This window comes from Gouania willdenowi, chromosome 12, assembly GCF_900634775.1.
Source record: "Gouania willdenowi chromosome 12, fGouWil2.1, whole genome shotgun sequence".
In the NCBI taxonomy this organism is placed as follows: domain Eukaryota; kingdom Metazoa; phylum Chordata; class Actinopteri; order Blenniiformes; family Gobiesocidae; genus Gouania; species Gouania willdenowi.
Genome location: NC_041055.1, coordinates 30,934,969 through 30,949,419, shown reverse-complemented (window position 1 = coordinate 30,949,419; position 14,451 = coordinate 30,934,969). Strand labels below are relative to the sequence as shown.

Sequence of the window (14,451 nt, the reverse complement as noted above, 5' to 3'; positions counted from 1 at the left end):
AAAATCTGCTCTAGCTGGGGTCAAATATTGAAATTGTCAGCAGATGGTAAAATCGGTTTCGGCTGGGGTTCAAATATTGATATTGTGCCGGCAGATGTTAAAATCTGCTCTGGCTGGGGTGAAATATTAAAATTGTGTCAGCAGATGTTAAAATCTGCTCCGGCTTTTGTTTTGCCGGCGGATGTTAAAATCTGCTCTGGCTGGGGTCAAATGTAAAAATTGTGCCGGCAGATGTTAAAATCTGCTCCGGCTGGGGTCAAATATTTGTTTTGTCGGCAGATGTTAAAATCTGCCCCGACTTTTATTTTGCCGGCGGATGTTAAAATCTGCCTGGCTGGGGTCAAATATTGATATTTTGCCGGCAGATGTTAAAATCTGCTCTGGCTGGGGTCAAATATTAAAATTGTGCTCTGGCTGGGGTCAAATATTGATATTTTGCCGGCAGATGTTAAAATCTGCTCCGGCTGGGGTCAAATATTTATGTTTTGCCGGCAGATGTTAAAATCTGCTCTGGCTGGGGTCAAATGTAAAAATTGTGCCGGCAGATGTTAAAATCTGCTCCGGCTGGGGTGAAATATTTATAATTTGCCGGCAGATGTTAAAATCTGCTCCGGCTGGGGTCAAATATTTATATTTTGCCGGCAGATGTTAAAATCTGCTTTGGCTTTTATTTTGCCGGCGGATGTTAAAATCTGCTCTGGCTGGGGTCAAATATTGATATTTTGCCGGCAGATGTTAAAATCTGCTCCGGCTGGGGTCAAATATTTGTTTTGCCGGCAGATGTTAAAATCTGCTCTAGCTGGGGCACAAATGTAAAAATTGTGCCGGCAGATGTTAAAATCTGCTCTAGCTGGGGTCAAATATTGTAATTGTCAGCAGATGGTAAAATCAGTTTCGGCTGGGGTTCAAATATTGATATTGTGCCGGCAGATGTTAAAATCTGCTCTGGCTGGGGTGAAATATTAAAATTGTGTCGGCAGATGTTAAAATCTGCTCCGGCTGGGGTCAAATATTTATGTTTTGTCGGCAGATGTTAAAATCTGCCCCGACTTTTATTTTGCCGGCGGATGTTAAAATCTGCTCTGGCTGGGGTCAAATGTAAAAATTGTGCCGGCAGATGTTAAAATCTGCTCCGGCTGGGGTCAAATATTGATATTTTGCCGGCAGATGTTAAAATCTGCTCTGGCTGGGGTCAAATATTAAAATTGTGCCGGCAGATGTTAAAATCTGCTCCGGCTTTTGTTTTGCCGGCAGATGTTAAAATCTGCTCTGGCTGGGGTCAAATGTAAAAATTGTGCCGGCAGATGTTAAAATCTGCTCCGGCTGGGGTGAAATATTTATAATTTGCCGGCAGATGTTAAAATCTGCTCCGGCTGGGGTCAAATACTTATATTTTGCCGGCAGATGTTAAAATCTGCTTTGGCTTTTATTTTGCCGGCGGATGTTAAAATCTGCTCTAGCTGGGGTCAAATATTGATATTGTGCCAGCAGATGTTAAAATCTGCTCTGGCTGGGGTGAAATATTAAAATTGTGTCGGCAGATGTTAAAATCTGCTCCGGCTGGGGTCAAATATTTATGTTTTGTCGGCAGATGTTAAAATCTGCCCTGACTTTTATTTTGCCGGCGGATGTTAAAATCTGCTCTGGCTGGGGTGAAATATTAAAATTGTGCCGGCAGATGTTAAAATCTGCTCTGGCTGGGGTCAAATGTAAAAATTGTGCCGGCAGATGTTAAAATCTGCTCTAGCTGGGGTCAAATGTAAAAATTGTGCCGGCAGATGTTAAAATCTGCTCTGGCTTGGGTCAAATGTAAAAATTGTGCCGGCAGATGTTAAAATCTGCTCTGGCTGGGGTGAAATATTAAAATTGTGCCGGCAGATGTTAAAATCTGCTTTGGCTTTTATTTTGCCGGCGGATGTTAAAATCTGCTCTAGCTGGGGTCAAATATTGATATTGTGCCAGCAGATGTTAAAATCTGCTCTGGCTGGGGTGAAATATTAAAATTGTGTCGGCAGATGTTAAAATCTGCTCCGGCTGGGGTCAAATATTTATGTTTTGTCGGCAGATGTTAAAATCTGCCCCGACTTTTATTTTGCCGGCGGATGTTAAAATCTGCTCTGGCTGGGGTGAAATATTAAAATTGTGCCGGCAGATGTTAAAATCTGCTCTGGCTGGGGTCAAATGTAAAAATTGTGCCGGCAGATGTTAAAATCTGCTCTGGCTGGGGTCAAATGTAAAAATTGTGCAGGCAGATGTTAAAATCTGCTCTAGCTGGGGTCAAATGTAAAAATTGTGCCGGCAGATGTTAAAATCTGCTCTGGCTGGGGTCAAATGTAAAAATTGTGCCGGCAGATGTTAAAATCTGCTCTGGCTGGGGTCAAATGTAAAAATTGTGCCGGCAGATGTTAAAATCTGCTCTGGCTGGGGTGAAATATTAAAATTGTGCCGGCAATGTTAAAATCTGCTCTAGCTGGGGTCAAATATTTATAATTTGCCGGCAGATGTTAAAATCTGCTCCGGCTTTTATTTTGCCGGCGGATGTTAAAATCTGCTCCGGCTGGGGTGAAATATTTATGTTTTGCCGGCAGATGTTAAAATCTGCTTTGGCTGGGGTCAAATAATAAAATTGTCCCCGCAGATGTTAAAATCTGCTCCGGCTGGGGTGAAATTTATATTTTGCCGGCAGATGTTAAAATCTGCTCTAGCTGGGGTCAAATATTGAAATTGTCAGCAGATGGTAAAATCAGTTTCGGCTGGGGTTCAAATATTGATATTGTGCCGGCAGATGTTAAAATCTGCTCTGGTTGGGGTCAAATGTAAAAATTGTGCCGGCAGATGTTAAAATCAGTTTCGGCTGGGGTGAAATATTAAAATTGTGTCGGCAGATGTTAAAATCTGCCCCGACTTTTATTTTGCCGGCGGATGTTAAAATCTGCTCTGGCTGGGGTGAAATATTAAAATTGTGTCGGCAGATGTTAAAATCAGTTTCAGCTTGGGTCATATGAATACAGTGTTGGCCGTACTAACTCTGGTCTTAAACATGGATCTTTCTTTGACTGAGACCTCCTGCTATCCTAAGTAGATCACCTGCACAGCCACAGACTTGACATTACTGATTTATTTTGATGAGAACATTGAGATGATTTTGTAATTTGCGCTATACAATTTATATTTAATTGAATTGATCCACTCTTGCTAACCCTGATCTTTTTGTTGTAGATTTTGCTGAAACTGTACTCGGACCTGCTGCTCATGCGGGCAACGTCTCCTGTTTTGCATCGTTACATCTACAACCAGGTCACTTTTCCATTGTTCTGATAACTAACCCAGGTCTTTTTTGCGTTTTTCATATTTATAGCAGGTTTTTTTATTGATCCGATCAATAACGCTGGTCATTTATGCATTGTTCTGATCACTAACCAAGTTCCTTTTTGCATTCATCTGATCACTAACCCAGATCCTTGTATTCTGATAACTTACCCAGGTCTTTTTGCTTTGATCTGATCACTAACCTGTGTCCTTTTTGAACTGTTTTGATCACCAACTCAGGTTGTTTTTGCATATTCCGATCTTTAACCAGGTTCTTTGTACATTTTTTTTCTAATGTACAACCACATCATTAACCCATTTTCTTTTTGCATTATTCTCATCACTAACCCAGGTCATTTTTGCATTGATCTGATGAACAACCAGGTCTTTGTTGCATTGATCCGATCGCTAACCCAGGTCTTTGTTGCATTGATCCGATCGCTAACCCTGGTCTTTGTTGCATTGATCCGATCGCTAACCCAGGTCTTTGTTGCATTGATCCGATCGCTAACCCAGGTCTTTGTTGCATTGATCTGATCACTAACCCAGGTCTTTGTTGCATTGATCTGATCACTAACCCAGGTCATTTTTGCATTGATCTGATCACTAACCCAGGTCTTTGTTGCATTGATCTGATCACTAACCCAAGTCCTTTTTGCATTGATCTGATCACTAACCCAAGTCCTTTTTGCATTGATCTGATCACTAACCCAAGTCCTTTTTGCATTGATCTGATCACTAACCCAGGTCCTTTTTGCATTGATCTGATCACTAACCCAGGTCCTTTTTGCATTGATCTGATCACTAACCCAGGTCCTTTTTGCATTGATCTGATCACTAACCCAAGTCCTTTTTGCATTGATCTGATGAACAACCAGGTCATTTTTGCACTTTTAAATTTGAATCATAACAGCGTAGCATCAACTCAGAGGAAGCATCTGGCCACCATTGATTTTTGCTGGTATACCAGCAGCTCTCTGAGCTAATACGTGCTCACGGCTTCACCGGATCTCAAGTGCTGGGAAAAGTTGGAAATACTCGAGTGACTACCGCTCAAATAAAGACCACAACAGCCGGAGTGGAGGGAACTGTAAGAATAGCAAAGCTTTGAGTAAAAGATTTGTTTGTGTTTTCATAAATTATTTGGCAATTACATTTATTTATCTATTTTCAAAGGTGACTTTAAAACCAGCGAGGGTACCACCGATTCAACCCCATCACCATCGCCCGATGCCCCAACAGCACCACCACATGGTTCACCTTCAGTGTCTGGCACACCCAGAGGTAGGTGCAGCCCCTTCCCTTGTCTGTTATCAATAACACTAGAACCAGAGACTTGTTAATTGAAACAAGTCTTAAGTGTTTAATTTTTTTTAAGCTGTTTTCCAGTCATTGTGATGATGCAGGAGCTGAATTGTGCACAGCAGGTGAAACTCTAATATTACCTTTTTTTCCCACTGTTGATTAGATTTCCACTGAATACCACAGCTCGGAGTAACATTTTTGTATTCTCAAACTATTTGGCAATTAAATGCATTAATCTCATTCAAAGGTGACTTTCAAACAAGTGAGGGTGCCACCAAGTTGACAGCGTCACCATCGTCCAATGCCCTACCAGCCCCACCATGTGCTCAGCCATCACCTTCTGTGTCTGTCACACCCAGCGGTAGGTGCTGACCCTTCTGTTGTAGTCTGTTCTTGATAATACCACTAGAACCAGAGTAATGTTAATTGAAACTAATCAAAGTAGAATGTGTTTTAATGAACATGTTCTGTTTTCCAGTCCCAGAGAAAGATGTCGCCATGGTGATGCGCCAGATGCAGGCAGTGAACAACAGTGGATTAGGCTTCTTGGCTTTTAACTTATTTTGTAAATATCTCTAAATACTTCTGTATTTAGATGCATTTATTGTTAAAACATTTTTCAAATAAATTTTTTGTGCTTGAAACATGTTGGTTTAATTTTTTCAGACTAAACTTCATGCATGTTTATTTTAAATACTCTGGGTTAAAATAATAAATGGTAAAACAATGCTGTAGTTGGAAAGGTTTTCTAGAGAATTACATTTAATTTTTAATTTTAACTATTTTTATCTTCCATAGATGCATAACAATAAAACAATGAAATATCACAAAAGATGGACTAATAAAAATGGGGAGACACAATGGGGCAGTTTAACTGTTACATAAATACAATAATAAACTTTTTTAGCATGAATAAATATAAAACATGTTTTATCAACTTACAGCTGTACACTTTGGTTATGACAGTGGAAGTATTTGCTCATTAACTTTAATAAATTCTACCAAACAAGTATGATGTAAACATAAGTATATGAATCGATAATCACACAAATTCAAGTGCACATTACAACAATCCAAACTGTCTAACTTTACTACTTCATTTCAAACTTTTCATGTTCGGTGAAAAATTATTTGCAAACATGTCAACTGCACTTAAACATTAAATATATGAAAATCTATAGAAATTTAAATCATTGCACAAATAACCCCAAAAATAATCAAGCAGGTAAACTTGACATTTTGAATATAAAACCAAACTTGCAGAAAAATTATTAAAATTTAAGAATAAACTTGGAGAATGTGAGAAATTTAGTTGTAAAAAAAAAAAAATTATTCTCAACATTAAAAAGGAAATGACACTAAACTTTACTTGGCTCACAATGAAGGGAAACTTATATTAAAACTAGTAAGACAAAAAAGCTAAAGTTTATAACTATAAAAACATACTGTAGTGACATTGACTAAATATTAAGATCTTATAGATGAAATTGCAAATAACTTAAACTTTTGTATTTATGGATTTTATTTTGCACAACTAAAAACAACCATATATAATATCACAAAAATCGATATACAGTGCAGGAAGAGGAAGAAAGCTTAATATTTAGCATTTTTCAAATTAAAACCACAACTGTATTCTGTACTTTGACTTTCTCAAATATAAATCTAATTAAAATAAAATTCAGTATAAAAATATCTGAGCTGGTGCATTTTGTCACAAATACAGAATAGATGAATGCACACAACCATTCAAATAACTAACTTTAGAGGGGAAAAAAAAAGTCTGGGGTCACCAGAAATGTGTAAGTCTGTTTTATATATGTACAAAAAAACATTTTTAGATTATTTATATTGGAATGAAAAAAGTCTGTGTGAAAATAAGCAGCTTAAGCACTGTTTTGCACTAAAAATAATTTAAAACAGTGCAAATGGTACAACCCGCATGTGCTTCTGGCAATGAGTGGGAGATAGACAGCAGCAGGAAACCATGTCTTCAGGACAAGAACACCTGCAGGTTGTAAAAAAAAAAAACGCAAGGGAGAGAAAGTGAAATGAGGGAAATCAACTGCTTACTCAATTTTTCAGAGGTGAGCTTTTTCGGCAATATATTTTAAATGAAATTAACAACGTGCACTCTTTTGCGTTTAAGTGCAGGAACATTCCTTTTCCATCCCAAATCTTAATTGGAAACACAATTACTTTAAAAAAAAAAAAAAAAAAGCTTTTGAGGACCAAGTCTAAGTGGTCAGTGTCTATATTTACCTTTTATTAACCAGATAAAAATTTTAGACACTAAATTGGAGCAGAATTGTGTCACAACCACGAAAATATAGTGGAACATATTTACAAAATACAAGCAATGGATATGGAGTCTTTAGGTTATTGTGAAGAAAACATAAAGCTTGTATAATAATGCTAGAATACTATTATAGTGTAGATAACTTAGAACATGGTTTGCAGTGTTTGGAATAACGGCGTTATGTAACGGCGGTTTTTTTTTTCAGTAACGGGGTAATCTAACAATTAATTTTTACGCTGTTACAACGCCGTTATCTTTACTGAACGTTAAATGCGGTGCGTTACATGTATTGATTGAATAAACTGTTATCTGAAAGCTTTATTATTTGACATATAGCAACTTTTTTTTTTAACAGTAACGCAAATAGTTACTTCCCTTGGTAATGAGTTACTTTTATTATAGAGTAATTCAGTTATTAACTCAACTTACTTTTTTGAACAAGTAGTAACTATATCTAATTACTTTTTTAAAGTAACGGTCCCAACACTGATGGTTTGTACCCAGGGCCCAAAATGTGGTGCTACGGCCCTGGACAGGAGCGACAACTAGTGGACAAAAGGTGTATTTAAAATGTGAACTTTACAATTAACCTGATGACTGAGGGAAATGCTGGTTGGAGAATGGAATGTTATTCATCAGTATGTGGAACATGATGAGCAGGGCTGTCCTGTTTGTTCTTTCAATAAATGCCTAAAATGTCACCATTTATTTTTGTACTGTTACTACCACAGATATATACAACAGTAATAAGAAATGTAATATTATTACTACAAATATCTACAACAATCAAAGTCGGTCACAGGAGCACCTTCAGCCACATATATACATATATACAATAGCTATAGAACACACATCTATAGTTGTTTTATTTTTCCTTTTTCTTGACTGTTGAGGAAAAGAAAAGAAAAAACAAAACAATAGAAGTTGCTCATCTGTTTAATTGAATAAAAACCCGCATAAATCACGGAAAGTCGTCCAACTTGGCAGCTCGTCTCGTCGTGTTTCCTTTAAATGATCGTTAGCTCCGCCCTGTGTGTGTGTTCACATAAAGCTGTGGTAACAGTGTGTGCCGGTCTTGTGACTAAAGTACACTGACTGTAGACATGCAGACTGGTCTGAGGATCATAGTTCTGGGCCTGGTTCTGGGTCTGTGCCTGGGTCAGCTCTACAACGACCAGGACCCGGAGCCAGAGCCAGAGCCGGAGGTCCGGGGGCCAAATCAGGGCTCATTGTGGCCTCTTCCACAGAATGTGCAAAGCTTCGATGTTTCCTTCAAACTAAGCAGCTCCAGCTTCAGGATCGTGGACGCAAATCCTTCATCTGCGGGTCCGAGTTGTAACATCCTCCAGGACGCCTACAGAAGGTCTGTGTGTTTATAGTCATGGTGCTTTCACTTCCCCTCCCCAGCTGTGTGTGTGTGTGTGTGGTGCGTTCAGGGACCTCATTCATCCCTCCGTGTCCATCCACAGGTACTATGAGTACATATTCGGAGCCGCTAAAAAGCAGCGGGAAAGCAAAGCCACGCTCGTGGGTCCATTGGATCTATCGGAGCTGCACGTGTGGATCACATCACCTGATTCCGAGTGTGACGGTTACCCCGCGGTGACTTCTGACGAGTCATGTGAGTGCGCGCGTGCTCTTCCTCATTCTCATTCTCATCACCTGAACACTAATTACATGTTTGAGCTGCTTCTTCCGCCATATAATATTTTAACTAACTTTAATAAAGTGGAATTAAATTGTAACAACAGTTTGAAACATTTTTATTATTTATTATTACTGCAGCAGAAAGAGGATAAAAACAAGGACACAATGACAGATACCACTGAGGTGACTGCCACCCCACTGTGGCACCTGGAATTCTCAGTGGTCTCCATCCACCTACTAACCAGACCCAGACCTGCTTAGCTTCATAGATCTAACATGATCGGGAAATGACAGACTGATATGGCCACAAAGCTGAACCCCTGGGAGTCAGTATAACGCCTCAGAGTCAGTATAACGCCTCAGAATCAGTATAATGCCTCAGAGTCAGTATAACGCCTCAGAATCAGTATAACGCCTCAGAGTCAGTATAACCCCCTCAGAGTCAGTATAACGCCTCAGAGTCAGTATAACGCCTCAGAATCAAAATTACCCCTTGGAGTCAGTATAACCCCCTCAGAGTCAGTATAACCCCCTCAGAGTCAGTATAACGCCTCAGAGTCAGTATAACGCCTCAGAGTCAGTATAACGCCTCAGAGTCAGTATAACCCCCTCAGAGTTAGTATAACGCCTCAGAGTCAGTATGACGCCTCAGAGTTAGTATAACGCCTCAGAATCAGAATTACCCCTTGGAGTCAGTATAACGCCTCAGAGTCAGTATAACGCCTCGGAGTCACTATATCCCCTTTAAGTCAGAATTAACCCCTCACACACACCTAGGTTAGTATAATTAATACTATAAAGTGTACTATACTGACTAACAGCAGGGGGCGCTGTGTTCACTGTTCCCATAGGTTTAAATGTGAAAATTTCACTTTGAATGTATGAAAACAGCAGGAGCGTCCTTAGTATTCTGGGCGTGGGGGGGAATGTAACCTGGTTGGTAAAATTTGACTAAATTTGTGGGATGAGATGGCGAACAAAAATCTGTTCTATAACAACAAAAATAGAGTGCACAGAAAACAATAGTGAGGATTCTATACGTCTATAATCAATTATTGATTGATCTCCTGAGCTGCTTAATTTCTAAAGAAATACTTTGACATTTTGTAAAGGAAAAGAAAATTATGCCAAATGAGGCAGAAAATAAATTTGAATAGATTCAGTCATTTTAAAGAAGTTACATATTGTTTTTTTTATGTATTTAAATCCAGTTTTACTGAAAGAGCGACAAAATTGTGGCTTCGTTGGATAAAGTCTTCTTTGCTTTAGTGGCTTTGGCACCATTTTGTCGACTAGACGTTTTATCACAACACCTGCTATAATTATGACGAGCGTAATGGAGGCCTTTATTTCTCATAGACAGACGAGTTTTTTTCCTACTGGGACTTCAAAATAAAATAACACAAATTGAACCTCTTGTATTGGTTATTATCTTTAAAAAGTTCCTGAAATTAAATGATTAAAACATATGTATTATATCTATTGACAATTTGTTGTTTTTTTTCAACAGAGGATGAAATTCTTAAATTCAGAAAGTGAAAGTGATCCTTTGATCTTTTGCACTATTTTTTTAGAAGTTGTTTACCCAGCCACTAACTGAAGTTTTACTGACGCTCTTTTGTCTTTGCGATAGTTTATTAATCTTCAACGCGGTTTCAAAGATCATCTCTGTGGTCTGCTTTTGCATGTGACCTATTTTAAGATACCGGCGCTCTTTATCAGTGCTGTTAATAAGTCTGGCTTTAGTCAGAAAGGGACTGGCATAAGATTGCTGTCACATTAAGTCTTTGTTTGCCTAAAATCTCCCAAAAAGTCAATGGAGTTCTTTCCACGCAAACCTTCCTGTTTTGACCTTTTTCATAGCTTTACGTTGAAAGCTAAAGATTTAACATCTGTTATCCACGTATTCTTAAAACATGAATTCATCAGTGATGATGAATAATTTATAATTGATGACGAGTTTTTCTTACTGATCTTTGCTGCTTTCCTGTTGGAAATAGAGATTACCTGACCAGCAGAAACTGGGATTAACCCAGCTCACGTTCAAAGCCGCGGTTTAAAACCCTTGTCTTATCTCCCGTAATAACCTCCTGCTGAGTGGTGATGACGTTTGGAAAACACAGATTCTAATTAAAAAACCAAACCAACCTGTGTGTGCAGATCAGCTGACGGTGGACCAACCGTATGCTGTCCTGATGGCGCCAACAGTGTGGGGAGCGCTGCATGGTGAGAGACGACTAACACTTTAATTCTAGTGGGTTTTTGACGTGTTTTATTAAATATAAAAAAGCATCGAGAGTTCATCCAGAGAATAAGTCTGCCTATAATGATGGGGAAGAATAAGAATAACCAATTAAACACTATTTATTTGGTTTAAATATTGTATTCCATATTAAATATGGTCATTATCCTTTTTAGTGTTTTCATTTTTTAACTGTTTTTTTATTGACTATATATATATATATATATATATACAGTATATAGGAATCACAAATTAGTAATTTTTATGCCTTACTATAGCCTTACCCCTGAAGTTGGATGAAGTTGTGATTTTTGCCATTTTTAGGGTGGAATGATCGTCTTAACTCAATTTTTGAATTTTTTCAAATTTTTGGATTTTATGCCTTACTAAAACCTTACTTCTGAAGTTGGGTGAATTTTCAATTTTTGCCATTTTTTGTGCCTTACTGCTTTTTTAGTCCTGTTTAAGTATGTGCATTTTATTTGCAGTAGTTTTTAGGGTCTAATGATGGTCCTAACTAAATTTTTTTTTTGGGGAAATTTTTGAAAAAATATGCCTTGCTATAGCCTTTCTTTTGACTTTAAGTGATTTTTGTTTTTTGTCATTTTTGGTGCCTTACTGCTTTTTTAGTCCTGTTTAAGTATGTGCATTCTATTTGCAGTAGTGTTTAGGGTCTAATGATGGTCCTAACTCAATTTTTTTTTTGGGATTTTTTTTTTAAAAAATGCCTTGCTATATAGCCTTTCTTTTGATTTTGGGTGATTTTAGTTTTTTGTCATTTTTTGTGCCTTCCTGCTTTCTTTGCCCTGTTTAAGTATGTGCATTATATTTGCAGTAGTTTTTAGGGTCTAATGATGGTCCTAACTCAATTTTTTTTTTTTTTAATTTTTAAAAAATATGCCTTGCAATAGCCTTACTTTTGACTTTAAATGATATTGTTTTTTTGTCTTTTTTGTGCCTTACTGCTTTCTTTGCCCTGTTTAAGTATGTGCATTATATTTGCAGTAGTTTTTAGGGTCTAATGATGGTCTTAACTCAATTTTTTTTTTTTCAAAATTTTGAAAAAAAAGCCTTGCTATAGCCTTACTTTTAATTTTGGGTGATTTTAGTTTTTTGTCATTTTTTTGTGCCTTCCTGCTTTCTTTGCCCTGTTTAAGTATGTGCATTACGTTTGCAGTAGTTTTTAGGGTCTAATGATGGTCCTAACAAAAAATTTTTTTTTTCCAAAAATTTGAAAAAAATGCCTTGCTATAGCCTTACTTTTAATTTTGGGTGATTTTTGTTTTTTGTCATTTTTTGTGCCTTACTGATTTCTTTGCCCTGTTTAAGTATGTGCATTATATTTGCAGTAGTTTTTAGCGTCTATTGATAGTCCTAACTCAATTTTTTTTTTTTTTCAAAATTTTGAAAAAAATGCCTTGCTATAGCCTTACTTTTGATTTTGGGTGATTTTTGTTTTTTGTGCCTTACTGCTCTCTTTGCCCTGTTTAAGTATGTGCATTATATTTGCAGGAGTTTTTAGGGTCTAATGATGGTCCTAACTCAATTTTTTTTTTTTCAAAAAATTTTGAAAAAAAAGCTTTGCTATATAGCCTTACTTTTGATTTTGGGTGATTTTTGTTTTTTTGTCATTTTTTGTGCCTTCCTGCTTTCTTTGCCCTGTTTAAGTATGTGCATTATATTTGCAGTAGTTTTTAGGGTCTAATGATGGTCCTAACTCAATTTTTTTTTTTCCAAAAATTTTGAAAAAAAAGCCTTGCTATAGCCTTACTTTTAATTTTGGGTGATTTTAGTTTTTTGTCATTTTTTGTGCCTTCCTGCTTTCTTTGCCCCGTTTAAGTATGTGCATTATATTTGCAGGAGTTTTCAGGGTCTAATGATGGTCCTAACTCAATTTTTTTTTTTTTTTCAAAATTTTGAAAAAAAAGGTGATTTTTGTTTTTTGTCATTTTTTGTGCCTTACTGCTTTCTTTGCCCTGTTTAAGTATGTGCATTATATTTGCAGGAGTTTTTAGGGTCTAATGATAGTCCTAACTCAATTTTTTTTTTTTTTTTCAAAATTTTGAAAAAAAAAGCCTTGCTATAGCCTTACTTTTAATTTTGGGTGATTTTAGTTTTTTGTCATTTTTTGTGCCTTCCTGCTTTCTTTGCCCTGTTTAAGTATGTGCATTATATTTGCAGGAGTTTTTAGGGTCTAATGAAAGTCCTAACTCAATTTTTTTTTTCCAAAAATTTTGAAAAAAAAGCCTTGCTATAGCCTTACTTTTAATTTTGGGTGATTTTTGTTTTTTGTCATTTTTTGTGCCTTACTGCTTTCTTTGCCCTGTTTAAGTATGTGCATTATATTTGCAGGAGTTTTTAGGGTCTAATGATGGTCCTAACTCAATTTTTTTTTTTCCAAAAATTTTGAAAAAAAAGCCTTGCTATAGCCTTACTTTTAATTTTGGGTGATTTTAGTTTTTTGTCATTTTTTTGCCTTCCTGCTTTCTTTGCCCTGTTTAAGTGTATGCATTATATTTGCAGGAGTTTTTAGGGTCTAATGATAGTCCTAACTCAATTTTTTTTTTTTTTCAAAATTTTGAAAAAAAAGCCTTGCTATAGCCTTCCTTTTGATTTTGGGTGATTTTAGTTTTTTGTCATTTTTTGTGCCTTCCTGCTTTCTTTGCCCTGTTTAAGTATGTGCATTATATTTGCAGGAGTTTTTAGGGTCTAATGATGGTCCTAACTCAATTTTTTTTTTCCAAAAATTTTGAAAAAAAAAGCCTTGCTATAGCCTTACTTTTAATTTTGGGTGATTTTTGTTTTTTTTCATTTTTTGTGCCTTACTGCTTTCTTTGCCCTGTTTAAGTATGTGCATTATATTTGCAGGAGTTTTTAGGGTCTAATGATGGTCCTAACTCAATTTTTTTTTTTCCAAAAATTTTGAAAAAAAAGCCTTGCTATAGCCTTACTTTTAATTTTGGGTGATTTTAGTTTTTTGTCATTTTTTGTGCCTTCCTGCTTTCTTTGCCCCGTTTAAGTATGTGCATTATATTTGCAGTAGTTTTTAGGGTCTAATGATGGTCCTAACTCAATTTTTTTTTTTCCAAAAATTTTGAAAAAAAAGCCTTGCTATAGCCTTACTTTTAATTTTGGGTGATTTTAGTTTTTTGTCATTTTTTGTGCCTTCCTGCTTTCTTTGCCCCGTTTAAGTATGTGCATTATATTTGCAGGAGTTTTTAGGGTCTAATGATGGTCCTAACTCAATTTTTTTTTTTTTTCAAAATTTTGAAAAAAAAAGCCTTGCTATAGCCTTACTTTTGATTTTGGGTGATTTTCGTTTTTTTGTCATTTTTTTTGCCTTACTGCTTTCTTTGCCCTGTTTAAGTATGTGCATTATATTTGCAGTAGTTTTTAGGGTCTAATGATAGTCCTAACTAAATTTTTTTTTTTCCAAAAATTTTGAAAAAAAAGCCTTGCTATAGCCTTACTTTTGATTTTGGGTGATTTTAGTTTTTTGTCATTTTTTGTGCCTTACTGCTTTCTTTGCCCTGTTTAAGTATATGCATTATATTTGCAGGAGTTTTTAGGGTCTAATGATGGTCCTAACTCAATTTTTTTTTTCCAAAAATTTTGAAAAAAAAAGCCTTGCTATATAGCCTTACTTTTA

General features: G+C 36.5%; 1 protein-coding gene and 1 long non-coding RNA gene across 2 annotated transcripts in view; both read left to right on the top strand.

Annotated features, from left to right (window-relative positions):
* The first annotated feature begins 2,594 nt into the window (after positions 1 to 2,594).
* LOC114473550 (uncharacterized) lies at positions 2,595 to 4,975 on the top strand. Its single transcript, XR_003675261.1, has 3 exons — positions 2,595 to 4,399; positions 4,486 to 4,593; positions 4,862 to 4,975. It is a non-coding gene; the product is annotated as an uncharacterized LOC114473550 (long non-coding RNA).
* Positions 4,976 to 7,952: 2,977 nt separating this feature from the next.
* hexb (hexosaminidase B (beta polypeptide)) overlaps positions 7,953 to 14,451 on the top strand; it is a 30,845-nt gene continuing 24,346 nt past the window's right edge. Inside the window, exons 1-3 of the mRNA XM_028462476.1 lie at positions 7,953 to 8,276; positions 8,383 to 8,534; positions 10,721 to 10,786. Coding sequence (XP_028318277.1) covers positions 8,017 to 8,276; positions 8,383 to 8,534; positions 10,721 to 10,786 — 478 coding nt within the window. The 5' untranslated portion in view covers positions 7,953 to 8,016. The remainder of the gene's footprint in view (positions 8,277 to 8,382; positions 8,535 to 10,720; positions 10,787 to 14,451) is intronic.